The sequence below is a fragment of the Patagioenas fasciata genome, chromosome 12 (assembly GCF_037038585.1).
Source record: "Patagioenas fasciata isolate bPatFas1 chromosome 12, bPatFas1.hap1, whole genome shotgun sequence".
In the NCBI taxonomy this organism is placed as follows: domain Eukaryota; kingdom Metazoa; phylum Chordata; class Aves; order Columbiformes; family Columbidae; genus Patagioenas; species Patagioenas fasciata.
The window spans coordinates 7,558,398-7,580,442 of NC_092531.1; the positions used below are offsets into that span (position 1 = coordinate 7,558,398).

Sequence of the window (22,045 nt, forward strand, 5' to 3'; positions counted from 1 at the left end):
ATTGTAGCTGGTGTCATAACCTATCCTTGTGCGCCTTGCCAGGAGTGCCCCATTCCCTTGTGCCTGAGCCAAAGTGCTGATACCTGTCCAGTTCGTAGTTGCCTCCACTGATCAATGCTCCTGCCTCTCAGTCTCTCACTTTGCAGGTTCAGCTCTTGTGTCTGGCACCTGGAAGCAGAGGTATTTCATACCACATAGGCTGGCTGCCTAAGTATTATGCCACCTATACCACCGTCTGCTGAAATGTGGAGTGTACCAAGTCCTTCCTGGAGAGTGAGTTCTGATTTCTGGAGCACAACAAGCTCCTGAATACAGTTTAGTTCCCTTGATAGTTACCAACCTCTCCCTCTTGTTTCAGGTCATAGGCAGCCCTCCCAGTAATCTTGCTTTGATAGTAGAACGGTTTGTTCTGGAAAGTAGCCTCCATTACTGAACTCTCTCTCTTGAATTTGGTTGGTCTATGTCTTTTCATTTCTTTATTAATACTCTGGCATTAGATAATGGAATTTTGGAAACAAAACAAAAAAACATTAGACAGAGTCCATTCAACATCAGTGATATTATGGGCAGAAGCCCTCCTGTTCCAGAAAGGAAGATGCATTCAGCTTAGTGGCTTTCTGTCATAGCTCATTAGGCAAAATCAAAATTAATCAATATACTACCGTTTCTTCATTTCCAGCTGTGATAATCTGAAGTTATGTCTCTGACATATGGACTCCATTTCTCTTTAGAAATTCTGCTTGGGCTTGTAGCCTTCATTTTAGCTGAGGTTCTGCAGCCTGGATCCCAGATAAATATGTTGATTTGTTTGTGCCAAGAAAATATCATTCACAATTATTTATGAATGAAAAAATGTAGACTGTGTTACATCTATGGCATCTGGCATAGTGGGGACTTTGATCTTGGGAGGGCCTTTTTTCACGCAATATTAAAAAACAGTCCATAGTTGAAAAAGATTAGTGTTGTCTGTGTTCATAGGCCCTTTTACGAGTTAGGTCTGGCTGTTTACATGGAGCTATTGAATTTTTATTTTGGGTGTAGACTTAGTATTGCTTTTAAAATGTGCACGTAATGACATTTCTGCTTTAATAAACTATCTGCCCAGACACAAACACTCTAAAGGGAGAATCTCTTGTATGGGCTGGAAAACCATAGCCATCCAACACTCTGGGGGCACAGACAGAGTTCAGATGAGGAGAGTGCTCTTTATTCGATGATCCGCAGCAATCAATGGTAAAAAGAAGTGTTTAGCTTTTTGCTCTAAAATTTGTAGTTTGGGATTGCTGTTTAGATTTCTGAAATGGAAACACGTTGATGCTCTTTGCAAAATAAACCCATATTACATTAAAATAAAAATGTAAATATCCCTGCAGCTTCACTGTGGCCCCTTTTTCTGTCACCTCTGTTCTGAAAAGTAGAGAGATTACATCAGCACAAGCAAGTTTAAAGTTTAGTAATTCCCCTTTAATAGTGAACCTATGTAATAAATTTTCTATTGTTTGTATGTCAGCTTTTATGAAAATACTGCCCTGAAATGCACTTAAACTAACTTTGAGAGCTGATATCTTGAAATTACTTGACATAATATCCTGTCCTTCTCCCATGTTTTTCCCGTTAACCTTATTGATGGAAGATGCTCGTAGGAAACTGCTCAAGGCTGAACGCATCTGGGATACAGATGGAGGAGCTACATGTGGGTGCAGTGACTGGAAGCATACTCTGCACTAGGTGGTGCTGATGGGAGAAACTACAGCCTCCTTAGGATAATACTTCAGGAAATTTACTGCCATGATCTTTAAAATAAGAGGAGTTCAAAGATATTTTGAGGTGTACAGGACCGATTTCTTTGATTCTTAGATTTTTAATGGGGTCTTTTGAGGAAGGGGCTGTTGAGAAAAAGCGGACGAATTCTGTAGAAAGTGACTTGTCCTAACGGGTTGCATGAATGTAAAAATGTGTCTGCTGTTCCTAAGGGACTGAAGCCCCTGGTAGTACACCCCTGGATCTTGGCCAGAATTTCTGCTTTTCTAGGATGTATTATATGAAGATCCCTCAACCTGTACCATCATTCAGAACATCACACTTTTCTTGCCTTACCTAAAGGGGAAGAATTTTCAAAAACAGGTACTTACTCATAAGCACTTTTGAAAACCACGTGGATCCTAAACTGTGAATTTAGAAGCCTAAATATAGCATCTTCTTTTGAGAATTTGATTGCTTTCAGCCGTTCATCCAGGCATGTAGTGAGGCATGTAAGTAAAAATATTGTGATTCCTAGAGGTGCTGAGCACCCTCTCCTTTTACAGCCATCACTGGGAGTTCAAATTATTATTTATTCTGAAGACTGAGGTTCTTTTATTTAGATACCTTAATATACAGTTTCCTACAAATTTCAGCATCCAAGTTTAAAAGTCAGGGCCATAATCACTTAGGTCCCTAGAGATGACCCCTCTAATCTTAATTGACAAGGAAGTGGCTTGAGTTATCTTGATGCTTTCCAGATAATGTTTAGACAAAAAATGTCTGCATTACTCCATTTCAGTCTGAAATCTGCGGATCTAGTACTAGAGAGGAGGCCTGGAAAACAATAACCTCCTTGTCAAAGAGTCTGGTTTCAGTTGGGAATGGTCACTTGGCCTGTTTCGTTAATAAGCTTCAGAAACCTTCTGAATTAGAAAGAGCAAAGGATGTTAGTTTAGAAGGTCAGAGGGTTAACAATGGAAGGAGCAGTTGTACTCAACGCCATTTTATGACCAAAGTTTAACAAGACAAAACGAGGATGGGAGAAGGATTGCTAAGAGTTAGAACACCTACAGCTTTACATATTTCTAGACCTCATCCTCCGATAGTATAAGTTGTCATATCTTCACTGGAACTCGTAGAATTATAGTTGTTTATATTGATAAGGACTAACTCCAAACTCTTAGACTTATCATTGCTTTGAAATAGGCTGATGAAAAACCTTTCAAAAACATTTGGAATTTTAAATTGAATTAACGGATGAGATCCGTATTTCCTGGTTTTAATTTATGTGGAATGCTAAATACTCTGCTTTGTTAGGAAAGTAAAAATGAATTTTCTTCATCTTCTTTTTGGCTGCCAGATGTAGTGGAAAGCTTTTGAATTTAGCATATACACAAAGGTCAGGGCACCAGAGTAAAACCTGGGATTGTGCAAATGATGTGGCCTCTATAGCTTCAGGACACAGCCCTGTTGGGAGTTCAGTCCAGGCCTCAATGAGAATATATTCCTTTGAACTCACTCATTCTTCTTCTGGACATTTGGAAAGAATAACATGGTCCTTTATCCCTGGAGATGAAGATCCTTTAAGAGTCTCCAATGACCATGCATCAGCTTGGTCCATCTGCCTGAGTAAGTAAATCTTAATAGACCTGCGTTGTCTTCAGAGAAGAGCTGACACAGTTTGATTAGTTTTATATTGACAGCTACAGCTTTATTAATGCCTTTTGTTTGAGCAAATGAGAATTGCAGGGTTTCTGAAAGCCTCTGTGAAAATCACTGATAACCCCTCCATGAAAAAGAAACAACTCTTTTCATTAGTGATTGTGGGGAGTATTTCCAATTTAACAACCGCACTTCAGCAGTGTCACAACCTGAAGTATCAAACCAAGGCTGTGTAACACACAGAGCACCACTCTCGCTTTTCTAGCATTGTCCGGTTATTTGTTGTGACCACACAGGGAAACTACCAGACATAGCCCAAAGGAAAGGCTGGGTTTTAACAGCTGTTTTATCAACATCTCCACCCTTTGCCTGACTCAAGTGTGTATTTGGAGACACCTATTAAATACATCATATGAGGCATTTGTTTAAAAGCCTCTCATAGGGGAACAGTAACTTTGTTCTTGGCTGTTGGACATACCTAGGAAAGCTTATTTGGCTTGGAGGTGGCTTGATTTTATTTCCTGGAGATTTAAGTAGATGAATGTGTCCCAGCCTTGGGAGCCTGGGAAGCTCCTGCCTCAGATCCTCTGCTCTCCCAGCCCGGTCCTTGCCGTAGGAGGCCTATGCACGTGCAAGTGACTTTACTGCTTTATGAGCTGTTTGTTACCTTGTCTGAAGCAAAGGCATTGGGCTGAAGGGAAGCATCTCCAAAACGAGTTGAATTAGTCTGAACAGACTATTTCATTTAGCTTCCTTCAGTAAAGGATAAACTTGGGAGAGAGAAAAGGAGGCTAGAATGTTATTCACTAGTTTGTAAAAAATCTACTGGGATTCTTCAGGATCGTCTTCATTCAGAGAGCCATCCTTGATTCACACATCCACAAAAATTCTATTAAAACGTGTAAGGCTCTCCACAGTGGATAACTTTCATCCCCAGGCCATTCTCAACTCTCCTGGATTCTGAAATTCAATAGATTCTTTTTTTTTTTCTTTTTCTTTATGAAGTACATTATACACCCAATAAAACATAAAGCTCTGTTTAATCATGTGAATAGTTTTTTAGGTTTTTGGGTTTTTTTCCCATGCATACATTACTGGTTTTTAAACTTGGCAGATGGTTAAAGTTGCTTCAAAACTGTTACTTTCTGCCGTGTTGCTTTACCTGAACCAAAGGGGCTTGGGGACTGTGAACTCCCTTTCAGCTGCCAAACCATGTGCAGAATCTGACTTTTGGGAGGCTGGAACTGTTCGAGGCAGCTGGTGACAGTCAGACAGTTTGGACAGAAGGTAATGACTCTCACGTTCCCAACACTCTCAGTCAATGCCCAGATTCTTTGCATGTACATTAAAAGGTCCAGCTACTTAAAATCTATATGGGATGTTGGTTTTTCAATATGACCCTTTTGCACAACTGTTTGGCAGTTTGCAAGTGGTTTTCCAAAGCAGTGAGCTAAACTAATGTATAGTACAGACAGAATATTAGTCTGAGACTGAGTGATCTTGATTTTCCTCCTCAATGATATTTGTGGGTTTATTCTGGTACCAGCCCAGGAAAACACCCCCATGAGCACCTCTAAAACACAGTTCATTGCTATTACGTTACTAGCATTGGTACTGTACGTCACTGGATCAGGATCAAATTGCTCAGCAGTCTGCAGAATTAATGCCCAAGTGAAAAGACAATCAAACTCCTTTCATTTTCCGAGTAAGAACAGCAAATTTTACTTTGGTTAAGAAAACAATTCTCAGTTTTATTGTGTTCTTGTAACAGTTTGGAAAAGAAGATAGAAAGAGCAGGTGGCCAGCTTAAAGCCTGACTGGGAAGAGAACACAGATCAATTAGCTCTCCTTGAAAGGGAATATTATAGGAAAGGAATTGAGGTGATAATATTTATTTTTCTTAATGAACATAAAGCTGGCAAACGCTTTGCTGTCCACCTCTAACAATGCAAGAATCCATTTACTTTCCTATTAGTTAGGTCTCAAAATCCAAGAGGATAACTTGGGACTGGAAATCCCTCTAGCATTTTAGCTTGGGAATAGTGAGTATTCTTTGAGCTTGGTGAGCAGTAGAAGATACAAGGCAACAATGCAGAAATGCTGTTTACTCTGCGTCCACTCGTATTACATTTCACCTATTGTCATGCTAGAGGCCTATTGTAAATTAATTTGGCAGATAAATTTACGATGACAATTTGCCTTCCAGTTGTATAATTTATTAATGTCGGAAATAATTTATTGTATGCTCCCTTAAACTGATCTTTTTTTCTAGGGTACTACCTTAGCAAATAAAATGTGTTGTTTACACTGAGCCTTGTGTGACTTCACAGTGGTCAGTCAATAACCTCAAGAGGATAGTTTTGGTCACATTACTGGTCACTTATTTGGATGGATGATGGAGTGCCCCGGTCCCATCTGTACATATATTACTTTCTTTTGTCTTAGGGGCACTGCTGGAAAGATTAATTAGGTCCATCTGCAGGGAAGGATCAGCCTTAGGGGATTCAGGTAAATAAAATAAATGCCAAGGGGAAAAAATGCTGAGGGGGTTGTTTTGAAAATCAAACTGTTTTCCATAACATTAATGGGGAAATTACAAACAGAAGGAGATTGAAAGAAAAGTAAAACTGCCTTTTAGTCTGGGTTATTTCAGCATGACCTGATAAACATCTTGTATTGCTGCTGTGCTAGGATAAGGATCTCTGAAAAGCAGTAAAGTCCATGGGCAATATTCTCAGCTAATGTAAATCAGTGTAGCTTTCTGATCTCAGTGGAGCTACCTTCACTTTAGAACAGTAGAGATTTGAGTCATATCTGCCATGGAGTTAGTATTTCTGTCCTTCATCTGAGTGATCCAAGACATGCAGGAAACTGATCCTAGTTCACATTCTGTCTCCTTTTAATTTTTTAAAATTAAAACAGTGCTATATTCTCTATGGTTATTACATCCCACCTTTGTTTTCCTTTCCTTTAAGCTTCTTTCCATATTTTCACCCATATCTTTTTCTTCCTTTTCCTCCATGAAGTTCAGCATGCAAATGAATCTAACAGCATTGAGCTAACTGATATGATCACAGCTTGTAAAATAGAAACTCAGTTCTTACTTTTATATCCTTCTTATTATATGCATAATTAATTGGTGTAACCAGTACATAAACCATGTGAAATTTGTTGCCATTTAAGTTACATTTTACTCTGTTGCCTTGTCAGTCTAAATTGGGATTTGTATTCCACAATGCAATGGCACTACAATCCACAATATTTTCATAAAACAAGGAATGGAAAAACAAAAAGACAGTTTTTCTCACTGAGCTTTAGCTGTCTCAAGGGACCGGAGTATAAGAGTTGTTTTGCTTTAAAACTTTTGTTGAAGTTGCATTCCGTATGACTTTGGAGTTCAACTCCTGCTGACTTTCAAATTAACTAGTAAAGCCAGAGAACCATGAGGGCATATTTTTGAGATAGAAGGGGGAAGCAGAAATGATTTAAAAGGCAAGGGAAGAAGCATACAGAAAGTATACAAAGAAAAATGTAAGCCAAAGGGCAAGGGGGGAATGGTTGGTGATCAATTCAGCTGCTGTGTATACACGAAGAGGTGCTGGTGAGAGGGCAGACGCTGGCTCTGGCGATGCATGTGCCTGTCGCCAGCCTGTGCTGGAGCAGTGGCCCCTCAGGCTCCGAGAGGGACAATTCCTTCTGCAGTCCAGATTTGGGGTCTGATTCTAAACAGTTGGTGAGTCCACAGCGTGCAGCGCTTGAAGGAAACTGCTCCCCTGTATAAATAAGGTGTGAACATGGACACATTGTCAGACAGAGCCAATTGGACAAGAGTGTATCTGGGATTTTGGTTTAGAAACTGTACTGTATAGGTGGATTGGTACGTCATGGTCTTTAAATAAAACCAGTAGAAAAAGAGTGACTATTAACAGACAAATATTTGGTCTGCTCTGTGGTTATTACTCAGGTAAAATTTTTCCTGGGATAAGAAAGGAGAGCGAATTTCAGCACATAGGAACTGGAGAATGCTGCCTAACATACGGCTCAAGTAACCCCCAGACCTATACATTTTCCAGGAGTGAACACATTTTATACATACCTCAAGTAACCAACTTGTTCGTTTTATAGAGTGAGTCTAACAAGTGAAGAATGATTGTGAATTTACCATGAAGCTGGCTCAGCGAAGGTTTTCCTATAATTAAAATACATCTGACTTTGTTCTGAGTGGGAGATGTTTTGAGTATTTCCTTATGCACAAGAGCAGCAGAAAAACTCCATATGCTTTAATCCATCAAATTCTGTTCCCCTTAATCTTGTGGATAAATCAACTGCAAGAAGGAACTTTAATCTGGCGTCTCTGACCCGAAACTGTGGGATTCAAAGTAAAGATGACGGAAATAGTGATGGAAAGCCTGAAAGGCACAGAGCGGCACTCAAAGCTTTAGGACACTGATGCTAATTTAAATAAGTATGAAATAGCTTGATGTGCTTCTCCATAAAAGTTTGTGACGGCCATGGGTGCTGCTCTTTCTGATGCAGTAGGAATACCTTCTGGTTCTGCTGCTATATCCTCCAACTGTGAAAGGTGCCACAGAGCAATAAGGGAGCGTGTGGCTGTGACTGGGGAACCCTATAAACATTGTATATGTCTTTGTGCTTCACCCTTCTCAGAGGGGCAGACTTGGATCAGGGGGCAGTGACAGCTTCCTAACAACAGTCTCTTACCCTGGCGAGGGCTGGGCTCCCTGGCATCTCCTTGGGCTGGTGGTTGCCCAGATAAGCAGCGCTGGGGCAGGTTCGTGGATGTGTGTGCCCACCAGGCTGGGAGGTCTGTGCGCCGGGAGCTCGGGGCATAATCACTGCTGTGCCTCGGTGCTGCCGTGGTGGGGATCAGTCCGGCGTGAGCCCGGAGAGGCCGCTCTGGTTTGGATTGCCCTCTTCCTTCCCTGCCTGCCTCTGAGGCCTTCCTTTCATCACGTCCTCAATTGTGGGACAAGTGACAATCGGGCTCTCCTTCCCGGGAAGCCCCCGGAGGCAGCTGGTGGGCTGCAAGGCAGGTGGGCAGCGGGTGATGGATGGCGGGTTAGAAGGACGGACGGACGGATGGACGGCGGGGCCGTGGCTGGGAGGGGGGCGGCTGTCTGGCGGCGTGGTGCCGGCCCCGGGGGAAGGGGTGGGGGGCCGGTGGGTGTGACCCGCTCTCCCAGCCTTCGCCGCGGTCCGCCCCGCTCACAAGGTGCTTGAGCCGGAGCGAGCAGCAGCGCAGCGTCCCGCCGCCCTCCGCAGCGCCCGCCTCGCCATGCCCAACTTCGCCGGCACTTGGAAGATGAGGAGCAGCGAGAATTTTGACGAGCTTCTCAAGGCGCTGGGTGAGGCCCGGGGGAGCCCGGCGCAGGGCAGCGGGCAGCCCGGGGCTGCGGCACGCGGGAGGGGCAACGGGGAGGGCGGCAGCAGGAACCGCGCTCCGGTGCGCGGAGCCTCCAGGGCCGGGCACCCGGGAGAGCTCCGGGCGGGGAAAGCTGCGAGCCCTGCCCGGGGAAGGGCGATCGCGGGCACGGCGCGGTCGGAGCTTCACCTGCCAGCGCCGGTGGTCCTGCCACCGGGATCCGGGCTGCTGCCGCCGGGATCCGGGCTGCTGCCGCCGGGATCCGGGCTGCTGCCGCCGGGATCCGGGCTGCTGCCCCCGGGATCCGGGCTGCTGCCGCCGGGATCCGGCCTGCCGGCGGCTCCTGCCCCGCTGTGCCCGGGGATCCCTGCAAGAACCCGCGTTTGCCGCCGGTGCAGAACTCCCCGTCGGGCGGGCTGTGCGCAGCCCCCGCGGGTGGTGCCGGGCGAGCTCAGCCCCGAGCGAGCTCAGCCCCCGGCACGGCTGGCGCCTTCAAGCTCTGCTTCCTCCCTACTTCGCCCAGGTGTCAATGCCATGCTCAGGAAGGTGGCAGTGGCTGCCGCCTCCAAACCCCATGTGGAGATCCGCCAGGATGGGGACCAGTTCTACATCAAAACTTCCACCACTGTCCGCACCACTGAGATCAACTTCAAAATCGGGGAAAGCTTTGAGGAGGAGACGGTGGATGGACGAAAGTGCAGGGTAGGAGGAGACCTGGAGCGTGTGTGTGTGCGTGTGTCTGTCTGTCACCAAGTTCTTTTTAGATGGGACAAGCACATCTGCTGCCGGTGTCCCCAGAGAGTGGCATTGCTGCCTGTCATGCTCTTCTTCCCAGAAGGATTCTTTGGGGGTTTTTGGTGGTTGTCTCTCTTGTCTGACAGTTTCCTGCTTGCAAGACAGGGTAAAACTGAACTCTGGAGGCAACAGAGCATGGCAGGTCCCAGAGGCAGAGTTTGAGTACCTGCTTGCTGGCTCTTTGCCTGGCAGGGTTTGTCCAGCTTTTTTTGGTTCCCTCTCCCCTGGAGACCTCAGCTGCAGGTAGACTCTCCCCAGCCCGTGTCACTGATGGGGAACAGTGGAGCACAGGAAACCTCAAGAGTCAAGTTTAGTGCACAAACCTGACATAGCTTTTGTCTTAAACTGTATCAGCCGAGTTCACAAGCAGGACCACAGATTGTTGATAGTTTGGGGCTGAAATCCTCTTTCATTCCCTTGCAAATGCATGTCTCCACTTTGCCAATCAGGTAAGTCTTTAACAGTGTAAGACAGACTTTCAGGTAGTGTTATACCAGCCATAATTACACCATCTCCTTGTGCAGAAGTGCATTAGAGGGCATTCACTTGACTGTTTGGGGTTTGATTCTGCATGTGAGCCCCTGCTCCTCTACCTTTGGAACCACTTGTGTGGCTGTGGAGGGAGCTTTCACTTGGCAGCATCTGACCCCAGCTTCTCACTGGTGGAGATACTGGGGATCCAGGGTTTTGGAGAATTGGGCTGTGATCACAGCTGTCTTTTGAGAAAAGGTATCAAAGGCATGGGTTCGTTATCCTTTCCTCAGGCACTTTAGTCTCACACTTACAAGGGAAGTATATATAAAACACTTACAAAAGAAGTATGAATAAAGAGTGTCAGAATGTAGCTGCGCATGAGAACACAGTTTTTAAAGTATCATATGATGATGAAATAACCTTGAGCCAGATTCTGAGACCATTTTCACCACTAAAAATTCAGAGCTTACTGTCTCCAGTACAGTTGCTGTGAATTTAAATTTATGAAAAAGGGAGGCAGATTCTGGGGGTCAGTGAACATTGAGAACATCCACTTGATCTCTAGGATGAATTATTGTACATTTAACAGTTTGGGAAATGTTGCTGGCTTTATTAATTGTCTTGTTCGGCAGAAGTAGTATTTTAGTGTCTTCATGCATAATGCATATGCAATAAATGTGACCCGCTTTCTTGAGAAGGATTTATTGCTGCACATGGAGAAACAATAATTACGGCTGTAAGCTATGAAGGTTGGAAAAATCTGAAAGAAATGTGTTTTGTGAAGTAGTAAATTTTTTCCATGTGTTGTGAAGTTATTTATAGTCTACTCTCAGGAATAAGTTGTACTGCTATGTGTATATAACCAAGATGTGGCCACAGAGCAGAAACTGACAGATAATAAAATAATACTGCAGAATGTAATTTGCAATATCTGGCAAAATCACTGACTGGCGATAGATTTTGATGCACTTTCTGGGGTGGAGGGTTTTGTTCTGCCAACTAACTTCCCCCATTGTTCAGACAGACAAAGAGCGAGTCATATGTAGTTGTACTGCAAGGCATAGCTTCTGTAACTGCCGTTTGAGATGGCTTGTTGGCTTGAAAATCCTATTGTTTTGAAAAAATATTTATAATGTAAACAGCTGATTTTAAATTAAAGGTTTTTTTCCTTTGGAAGGTCTGGGAAGTGTTCACTTGAGTTTATGCCTACATACGCACACACACGTATATGTATATAATCACAGCCTAATGAATGTCTCCCGTGTGCTAGTTACAAAGTGATTACTTGTACGTTCATTACAGGGCATCCTCCTGCACAGCTGTTCCATTGCATTGTCAATAATAGTTCAGCGCTAGAATGAAAAGCAACAGAGTCAGGGCTTGTCTGTTTGTGAAGCTAAACAAAATCCTATGTGTTTTTTTGCTATCGTTGTTTTTCAGTGGTTTCATAGTAATCTTTGAAATGCTTTGAAAAATGCCTAAGGGTATTTCAGTCTCCAGACCCACAACCTTAAAAAAATGTCAAATCACAAACATTAGAATTCTAACAAAGTTTCTTTTAGTTGTGATTTATTCTGGTTTGTTGGCACAATAGTTGTTTGATATACAGTTAACTTGGCACAGTGCTATATAGCATTAAAGGCTGTAAGTGACATATACTGCATTATTTACGACCACAACATGATACATATGATTCTTTCAGATCAAACCACATGTGTACAAGGTTGCTTGGGAACGTAGACACTACATTATCAAACGTTTCTAAATTATACTTTTGGACATCAAGCATTTTATGAAAACTAGGTGGCTTTTTAATTTGGAAACAAAAGTGGATTTACACTGAAAAGACACATTTACAATTACTTTGTTGTTAATATATACCTATTTTCAAAATGCCCCCTCACACCTTAATTTTGATTTCACCACTTTCCACTGATGTCTTTTTTCCCTTGCCTTAATCTATGTGTTGCTCCTTTCCTGCAACAACTACTCTCACTACTGCTCATTGTTGTCTCTCTGCCTCATAGCTGCTGAGGAATATAATTAATGTTATTCCTAATGGTTTTCTTGCCTGCAGAGTTTGGCCACTTGGGAGAACGAAAACAAGATCTATTGCAAACAAACTCTTATTGAGGGAGATGGCCCCAAAACATACTGGACTCGAGAATTAGCTAATGATGAGCTGATTTTGGTAAGAACCTTGAATCCACCCAATACATGCACCATATTAACAGGTTTTTGTTACCATGTGGTATGACTTACTATTTTTCCTTGCTTATTTCCATCTGGAAAACTACCATTTTCATCATCCTCTAGAGTACGATTCATACATCACTTTGTTTTCTTTCTTTCTCTCTATTTTTTTTTCCCATAGGAGCAAATGAAGGTATCTGCAGGTTCTCACTTGTATTTTATTGCTATAACGTTTGCAATACTTTTACTAGTAGAATGATCACAAGTGGGTCACTTCTGCTCTGTAAATTCACACCACCACAGCAGAATTTGCTTGATTTATTGCAGATTTTCTCTGGTGAAAGTGAGATCAAGGCATTTGACCGCATTTCTGGGGAACCTCCTTTTTCAGGCGTGTGCATAATATGTTGCTTCTTATCCACAACCACGTGGTGCATAGTGGGAAAGATGTGGAGTGTTGTTAGCGTGCTCTAATCTCATTCTGTTTATGAAGAACACATAATTCCTTGCACATCTCTGCCACCTTCCCCAATTCCTCGATCACCTCTGAATCCAGTTCAGAATGACCTTCATGAGTTTCTCAGAAATACACCGATTTGCACATTTGCTGTCAGCCGGCATCCCCCCAGTCCTGTGTGAGCTTTCCCATGGCAGAAGGTTACGGTAGGGGGGTGTCTGGGCAGCACCTCTGCAACTGCCTCGCCAGTTATGCCACAAATCATGTGCGGTTTATTTGTGTTGTACTTATTTCTGTTAGAGATCTCTTCACATTAATGAAACAATATCCAGAACTGGATAAAGACACAATTTTTCTGAGTTACAAGTAGCAGGGTTCAGCTTGAGTTCAGAATCATTTTATTGCACTGTTCTTACTAGCGAATTCTCAATAAATAGCTGATTAGACTGTAACGCCTCATCAGGTTGGGCATGGAGGACATGCAGCTGGAGCGATGCGTAAGAAAACATCAAAGCAGGCAGGTTTTATTTCAGACTATCACACTAACTTAACCTCTGCACTTAAAAAAACAAAGAGCATCCCCAATGTTTCTCTAAAGCAGTTAGAACTCTGTTTTTAAGATTGCATCTGAAACAAAAACAGGACCCAAACCTAACCAAGTATAAACAAAAAGCTTTTAAAGTGTTAATATTATTCCAGACATCTTGGAACTGTTCACCCGCCCCTTATGAGAAGGTGTGTGCTGTTTAGTGAAATCACACTGGCTTCTGTTGAATGGATACTCCAATTCTGAATACTTTCTTTTGACTCAACCACTGAAATTCTTTATATCATAAAAAAACTTTAGGAGGCAAAGTACTTTGATCTCTGCTTCACATCTTTATATATTACATAGTGGACAAAATGTATTCTCAACTATCATTTTTCCAGCTTTTTAACAATCCATATCTGTAGTTTATTATTTCAGGAACAAACTAGTGAGGCAGCTGTTAAACCAAGTGAACTGTTCCAAGCAAAGCAAGAAAGCCGGTCATAATACCATTGCCTCCTGCAGTCAGCAATGGGAACTTACATAGCTGGGGAAGTAGAATGAGCTTGGCTAAGAAACCAGATCGACTCAAAGATGATAAAGCCATCTAACCTTTTTGTTTGTATAATACAGTCTGTTGAGCTTTTTTGAATGAATTATTTCTCAAATTAGGATATAAATTAGAAAAAGTTCCTTCTTGGTAAAATATTTCCATTTATAGGAAATCAATCACAACTTCTGATAAGTTGTTTTGCTGGTTAATTTCCTTGCCATTAAAATATACACAGTATTTCTAATCTGTCTATGTCTAGATTCAACTTCGAGTCATTACATATTGTGTATAAAAGAACCTAAATAATATGCCTAAAGTTTGTTATTGCAAATATTTCTCTTAACAACACTGATCAAGCCACCTCTTGGAAGAACCTTCTTGTTGTTAAGCTAAATAACTGGAAGATCTTAAGCCCTTCAATATAAAGCAAGCTTTCCTTGAATCATTCTTTCAGTGCTTCTGTAACCCCCTCCAATGTATCCATTTCCTTTAATATCATATCCTGTGAACACCAGCACTGCACATACTGTTTTGCTAGTAATCACAACTGTGCTTGGATTGTTCATCCCTCCAGTGAAGAAAGATTCAACTTGGATTTTCTTTCTTGGATCTGAATCTACAAACCCACACCTACATCTTACTTCTTCGAAACTAAGAACACAGGGAGAAGAGGTCTTCCTTTGTCTTCACCTTTCTTTCTTCTGCCATCCTCCCAGCTTTTTTAGGGTTCTTTAGGACCTGGAATTCATTCTCATTCAGTTTTGCTGCCCATATCAATTCAAACATTCAACAATTTCTATCTTCACACTTTTCAAGCCTCCCTACTTAGATAAGAAATATTTTCTGTTCCTTTACTCTTTCTGCTGTGCTTTGGTAAACTTGCCCTATTTCCATTCTGGTGGAGGGCCTTAAATAAGCAGAAGAAAACCACATTCTTGTGAACATCTAGATGTTTGCAGCTGAGAAGCTGTCTTTTATGAGGCAGAGCTTGTGATAGAGCAGTTTAGGAAGTCTGTAAGGCTGATACTTATTCTTACAGTTGCTGTTCCTGTTTCTCTACCCAAAGAAATCTTTCAAGAAGTCTCAAGTCTCCTTAGCTACTATATGCATTTGCAGAAGAAATCAAGAAAAGTCCTACCCCATTTGGAAAAAGTTGCAAGAAGGAATCTAAACTGTGTTAGACTGAGGCGTGAATGGAAAAAAAGGCTTAGGGCAATGGGCAGGGGGTAAGGAATGAGTTTTACTCTCCTAATGCTGGCTGCATAAACGCTGGAGCTTTGCCACATCATTTTGATCTAATATGCTGCATTACTTAGGGGGTCCGTTTGTTTATGACATTTTCCTAGTGGAAGGATAATTTTTTTTCCCCCAACACAGCACATTAAGTAAAATGCATTTATTAGTACACATAATTAAAACAGCAACAACAACAACCAACACCACAAAACAAACAAACAAAAAAACTCTACAAAACCCACAGTGTTGAATTGCCATGTCTACCACAGAGCTAACATAGAAACCATATTACTGGATAATTATCAATCTTTCTTGCATCCTGGCAGAAGAATTCCTTGTGTTCTTCAAATATATTCCCTTGGAGCAACACCATGGTCTTCCATGTCACATCATGTCCTCTGGTCCACAGATACAGGGAATAAACTATTTAGTTGGAAAAGGTTTTCTTTACCTTCAGGTACGAGTTCAATTTGCCTTTAGTTCTCCCTTAACCTTCTTGCAGCATGGTGAATGAGATTACTCTTATTAGTAGCATAAATAAATTGGGCTCATACAATGGCAGATATAGGTGGAAAGTCCTGTCAGAAAAATAGTCCTTTCAGCTAAGTAAGGGAAGAAGTAAGGGAAGAAAGCTCTGCTTTATAGAAAAGGTGCTAGGAATGTGTTAGAACATTGCAACTATTTTCATGGGTGCTGTTTATTCTAACCTCATCTGATGGACTTGCTGGGGTTTCAGGGCCGCTTTTTTAGAAGTACTGAACAAAGCAGATTAAAAAATGACATAGAATATGCAAGCAAAGGAGAGTGAGAAGGAAAGCTCCCCATCAAAGTCCACATTTGCTCGTCTTGATGGAATCTTTATATTGTGTTGTACTTTAAGACTGTAATGCATAGAGTCGAATATCTGTATTTACAACTGCACATTCATAAACTATACTTAGATTAGCACTTGAACAATCAAGAGCAGTATATAACACAAGAGTATATATTTCCTTTACTTGTCTGAAAATTAGCACCTGGGATTAAGTCTATTGTAATACGCCTTCTCTTCCCTTTTGTACTCTATGATGTTTTTGCTGTTGCTGTGTGTTTTTGTCAGGGACATTAATGAGCTATCAATCACTTGTGTGAGCCAGAAGAACAAAAGGGCCACTGTTTACAAAGTTGAAGGATGCTGCTTCCAAATGTTAGCTATTCAAATGAGAAACATTTCTAGTCAAACTTTATCTGCATTGCTGTTTTCATGGCTGCTCGTGCCTCTATAGATTTTAGGTTAATCTCTAACACACAAACATTTTAAAGTGGATGATTACTGAAGAGGGGCTTTAAAAACAGTTTCAGACCACATTTTACACAGTTCACGTATCACACAGGGGTTCTCAGAATCTATTCTAGCAAGGGTCAAAGATCAGAACATTAAGGGGAGGTTCAAGCATGGTTTCTATGCTACATTCCCTCCCCAGAATAATCATGCTGTACTTGATTAAAACTGGTGAACTGTGGAGCCTGGACAAGTGAGTGAACATTTTTTAAATGATATTACTGGCTTCTAAAATTAAACAGATTGGGTGAGAACCGTCAGTGCTGATTTGGAAAGATACTTTGCAGACAAATGGTGAGATTTGTGATGTACCTAAGCCTTGTATTGAATGACGTTACCTAGGTGTTTAACTTTCTTCTAGTTTTTGGAGAATGATTTTAAATAAAACAGTTACCAAAAGGGGTTGGTCTACTCATACTGAGGTCAGTGAGAGGTTTTGCTGCTGACTTTAACGCAGCCTTGATAAAAGTTCGGAAGCCTGTAATAATGCGGACGTATGTATTGCATAGACCTAATGCTTTGATTTACTTTTTGCCACAAGCACATTTACAAGGGGGCTTAGGGATCTGCAGCCTCTACTCACTTGTGCAGCGTGGTCTGGGTCACATCCCAAACATATAAGCAGAGAAAGAAGCCAAAGCCATTTGAATCTTGGATGCATCTGATCTCATATATAACCTCTTATAATATCAGCTGGAGCTTAGATGTTTGCTGTGTACTCCTTTTCAAGACTGCTACTACTGGGAGATACCTTTTTCTCTTGTTCTTACCTCTGTCATTCATTTGCTGCATGGCTCTGAGAAAACGGTATAAACCAGCAGTTCTCAAATGCAAGTACCAGCCTTTAGGTACCTTGATAAGTGACCTGATTGTGCATGTTCCTGTCAACTGACATCCTGCAGAAAGCGAGGTTGTATATTGGGTGATTTGCTGTTATTAATATCCAGCTTGGAAAGTGTGGGCTGTACCTTGTGTGACTACAGCCCCTTAGTGATCAGCCTCTTTCATAACACTTTATGGGAGTCAGGAGGAGAAAGGAAATACACAATATGCCTTTACTGTGACAATTTATATCTTTGTTCTGGATAACATGGAAGTTTGCATGTGGACAAAGCCTTTTCTGAGGATTCATTTAAGTAATGTCATCTCCATTTGTTTGCTCATGTATTCTGTCTTCCTTTGGAAGTTGCCTCTGCAGGCTGGTCAGTCATGAGCAGATAGCGGGATTTTTGCACAGACGGGCAGAAGTGATCTTTCCCAGGTGACTGTTTCACTGACAGTCTTCCTGATTATACTGTGTGCTCCACTGATCACAAAGGCTCCTCAGCAAATGTTTATAACGTTTATAAAAAAGGCCTTCAAAAAGCAGTTTTACTCATGTGGTTATATATTACTGCCCTGTAATTCTCTTTTAATCTCTAAGGATGTCAGTGTTCATCAGATTTTGAGTGAATTGAGAGAGGTCAGTTTATTAGATTATCCCCCTGGGCAGGGCTTTGTTTGCAGTTTGCTTTTGGACTCTTAGCTACAGATTATGACAAGCTTAGTGAAGAAAACAATTCTGTAATTTGAAGTCATTGCACATTTAAAATCCCATTTTAGATTTAGATAGAAGCATCACCTTGTAGCGTTTTGATAAGGTAAGTGGGACATTTGCAAGCTGATGAGAAGGCCCTGTTTGGAAACCCTGCATCTTCTCATTAGATGTGAATTGCAGTTCGGTAGTGCTGCACTTTTTTCAGTCACTCTGGTGAAACTTCACCACCAAATAGCCAAGATTTCTTTCTATTAGGAAGTTTTGCTCCTTTGGGTCATGGAAATCTTTTGTCTGTTTGTTCTGATATCTGCTGCTTTGTTTAGCAACATTTAGTGGACTTTTACCAACAATGCTAGTAAGTTACAATAAATAAGGGAAACACCTTTTACATAAGTCCATGTTTAAACCATGTACATAACCATGACAATCAAACCCTATGGAATTAAGTCACTAATAATGTGAATGAGTATAAGGTATAAAATCTAAGTGTATAAAATGCAGCTTATTCCTGAAACAAGTCAGGGGCCACATAACCTAAGCTGGGGCTCCAGCCAAAGGATGCTTGGCTGTTTGAGAAGTGCCCAGTTGCTACATGGTACTTCAGAGTTATTGTATTGGGCTTTGCATGAATTTTCTCTCTTTACAATCTAGATTTAAAGATATTATTGTTTTAAATTATAGTATTTTTCCAGACTCTGAGACTGGTGTGTTACAGGGAATGACAATCCTTGTGTATAGCAACTAAGACTATTATGTATTTGGGATCCCCGGGTATGGCCAAGTTTTCTGCACTTAATTTTTATCCTGGCAGAGCAATCTGAAAGCAGCCCTTTGCCTGAGATTCTCAAGAGTCCAAGAGTCCAGCTGGAGCTGGATGTTGAAAGTACAAAACCAACAGCCCTCGCGTTCTGTCTCAAGTGTGTCCAGCTGTGACTCTGTGAGTGCACAGCAGTCAGGCTGTGTGTCCGGATGGTGGACTTGCTGCCTCTGCAATGCGTTTGAGATGCACCCTAGCTACTGAGCTTTCCCAGAAAGTTACTATTTCTATTCTCTTCCTCCACAAATATTTATCTTTATTTTCACGCTATCTGCTGTGGGTCTTGCAAGGAAGCTGCAATCAGACTACACTGATGTCTTAGGAGCAAACTCTGCCCAGGGGCACAGTCTCAGAACTGGACACTGGAATTTCAGAGACTCAGACCTCCAGTGGCACCCTGGGACAGACTTGCAGGATGGATCGCATCCATTTCAGTCTGTTCTTCCCTGCAGTGCTCCCTGGCAATGCAACTGCTGAGCTGTTGTGAGAATAACTGCTGCTGCACAGATTTAGGAGGAGTTTGTGTCTTGATTTCCCTGAAAGAACAGGGAGAAGTTTCCTGGGGAGGTTACAAGAGTTTTGGCAAACTGCTGCTGCAGCCTTTCTCATTAGAACTGGCTAATGTGGCACCCACCCATGTCACCAGATGTGGCTGCATAGCTGTGCAGCTCCAACTCTCAGACTGGGTCCATGCCAGCTCTTGAGGAACACTACACAAAGCCTTTTCTGCTATTCCTTCTGATTTGTGTTGAAATAGCATTGGGGGACCCAAGCGTCCCTGTGCTTCACAGTGCCTGAATGTACCATAGAAAGACAATCACTGTCCCAGTGACCTTCCAGTCTCCACAGACAACCTCAAGCCCTGGATGCTCTTGACTCTGACTTCCTTTCTCTGGCAAAGCTCCTGCTGAAATAATTTCACCTTTGTGTATAATTTTGGAAATGTTGAAGGAAGCCATAGTAAGGGTATCTGCAGCTGGTGCTGTGGGCAATAGAGAACTACCTGCATCCTTTAACATACATTTTCAGGCATTTTAATGTATAATCTAAAACAGTATGTAAAGATTGATATGATAAGCTCTTTATATGCATAAAACCAAAACCTATATCTCCAAAATACTAACAGACTTTTCTCATCAATAAAGTGAACAAAATATAAGCCAGAGTCAGTCCTAAAGCCAAGTCCTTTCAAAGAAGTGCTAGCCAGAACAGGCGTAGAAAGCATTAAAACAAATAAAGTCCAGCTGAATTTTCATAACACACTGGGGTAGGTCTTAATTATATTTTTCAGTGAGACTTTGGCAGTTATTACAGCCAAACATCCCACCTCACAACTTGTTCATGGTGAGCTTGAAACTGTCAGTGTAGCTGAACATGCAGTTTTTTACAGTCAGTATTTCCTCACTCTTGCACCCCTTATTTTCTTCGCATTTAATTGCTTACTTAGATTTTAGCCTGCCAGACCTGAAATTATATACAAACACTTGGGGGTTTAGGTGGCTTTCTCAGACAGCTGCCACAACCCCTGTCCTGCCGGAATGCCCTGATAATCCGTACTGCAATGTTGCTGTGGTAGAATTGCCTTTTAAGTGCAAAACTACAGAGCAATTTAAAATGTGCAGGCTCTCAGATGTATATCTGAAATTGCGTTTCAATTAATGGTATAACATCATATCACATCAGCCCTAAGTAACTGGAAAATGAGGGTACTCTGAGGTACTGAATCTGGTCTAAGAAATGGGATGATAATGGGACATTATCTGTAGTAGTAAGGCCGTGGCTTTCAGATTTGTGGTGATCAAACATTTGTGAGATATCATAGGTGTTTAGTCATGTGAAATGAGTTTATCTCCACTACATTTTTCTGCATGTTGTGCCCTCATTTCAGACCCTTATCATAACTAACAAATTCCCTGGTTAAGGTAACAGTATCCTGAAAGAAGGTTGTGATGACGCTGCCCACATTACGGCTTGGGGGAGAGGGTTTTGGTATCCTAGCATGGTGTTTATAGGTTACAGGTATACATTCTCCGGGCCTTCAGCATTGCTTTGCTGACTTTATTTGAACTACTCTGCTTTATACCTGCAAATATCAAAGAACACCTTTTGAACATCTCATCTGAATTCCACCCTCAGTGTTTCCAGTTCAAAGTGCTGCAACTGTTTCTAAATACAACAGTACATTCCAATTTCCCTTTCTTTTCTCATGTTTCCTTATAAATGCATGCCAAGAAACTATAGAAAAAGGGAATGTCTCCATCATTTATCATTCTGACAAAATTGATCGTGCCTTGGAAAAAAGGTCACTTACATTGCATTCCTCTTCCAAAATTACTCCTTTCTGTACTCTCATCTGTCAAAAGACATAGGAAAATGTATTTCTGCTGTAGCACTAGCTACTATGGTAAAAATAACATTTAAAAATGGTGTTATATGTTTGCTGGTTCCATCTCTTCTGATTGATTTCTATTTCTTTTCCAGACCTTTGGTGCTGACGATGTTGTGTGCACAAGAATTTATGTAAGAGAATAAAAACATCCATTTTCTTGTCATCTGGGATGAAGTGGAGAACTGTGAAAATCCCCAGTATAACGAGTATCTGTGTGTGCTGTTACTAATGCGGTGTTGTATGTGACCGTGTGTGTTATATCTGAACCCATATCCTCTGTTAAGTGTATTTTGCTTTCATTTTTCATCGCAGACACTATTCCTTCCCACTTCTATGCCGTCATTTTCCGTGTCTGCTTTGTATTTTGTAGCTGTCACTTGCCATGGTTTCATCAATTATTAAACTTAATTGGGCAGAACTCACAGCCGGTTTGGGGTGTTTTTAATAGCAAACCCAGCAGTACTTTGGTGAGGGCTGAAACGCTTTCCGCCCTCCGCTGCAGTGAGTGCGGAGTTTCCCGGCTGCCAGGGAACACCTGGGGCAGCACAAAGCGCAGCGAGCGAGCGCGTTGCGGGTGCTGGCGGAGCCGCAGCCTGCTCTCTCAAACCCAGAGCTCTGCTCCTTCCCTTCTTGCTGTCCTGTCTCCTCGGGAGAGCTGTTGAGGAACAATTCCTGTGTCCTGTGGTTGCTGGGACTGCGATTCAGCAGAACCAGGCAAGACCAGGAGAGATCTTCACCCTTTCTCCCGCTGCATCTCTGAAGAATGCCCAGACTTGCCCTGTCGAGATACTCGTTATCCAGGTACAAAACCCAGCTGTATCTAGAGCACAAATAACATTGCGATCATGACTAAAACTTATTGTCATCACCCCCAAGCACCTCAGGCCTGATCAGAGAGCCAGCAGAACCTGACAGACTTTACTTGTTTTGGGCCACAAAAAGATTAAGCTGAGGCA

General features: G+C 42.0%; 1 protein-coding gene across 1 annotated transcript; it reads left to right on the forward strand.

Moving 5' to 3' along the window:
• The first annotated feature begins 8,622 nt into the window (after positions 1–8,622).
• Positions 8,623–21,511, forward strand: CRABP1 (cellular retinoic acid binding protein 1). The gene is made up of 4 exons (XM_065847680.2): positions 8,623–8,771; positions 9,312–9,490; positions 12,135–12,248; positions 21,182–21,511. Exons 1-4 carry the CDS (start codon positions 8,702–8,704, stop codon positions 21,230–21,232), a joined length of 414 nt encoding a protein of 137 aa, XP_065703752.1. The 5' UTR covers positions 8,623–8,701; the 3' UTR covers positions 21,233–21,511.
• The last annotated feature ends 534 nt before the right edge of the window (positions 21,512–22,045 follow it).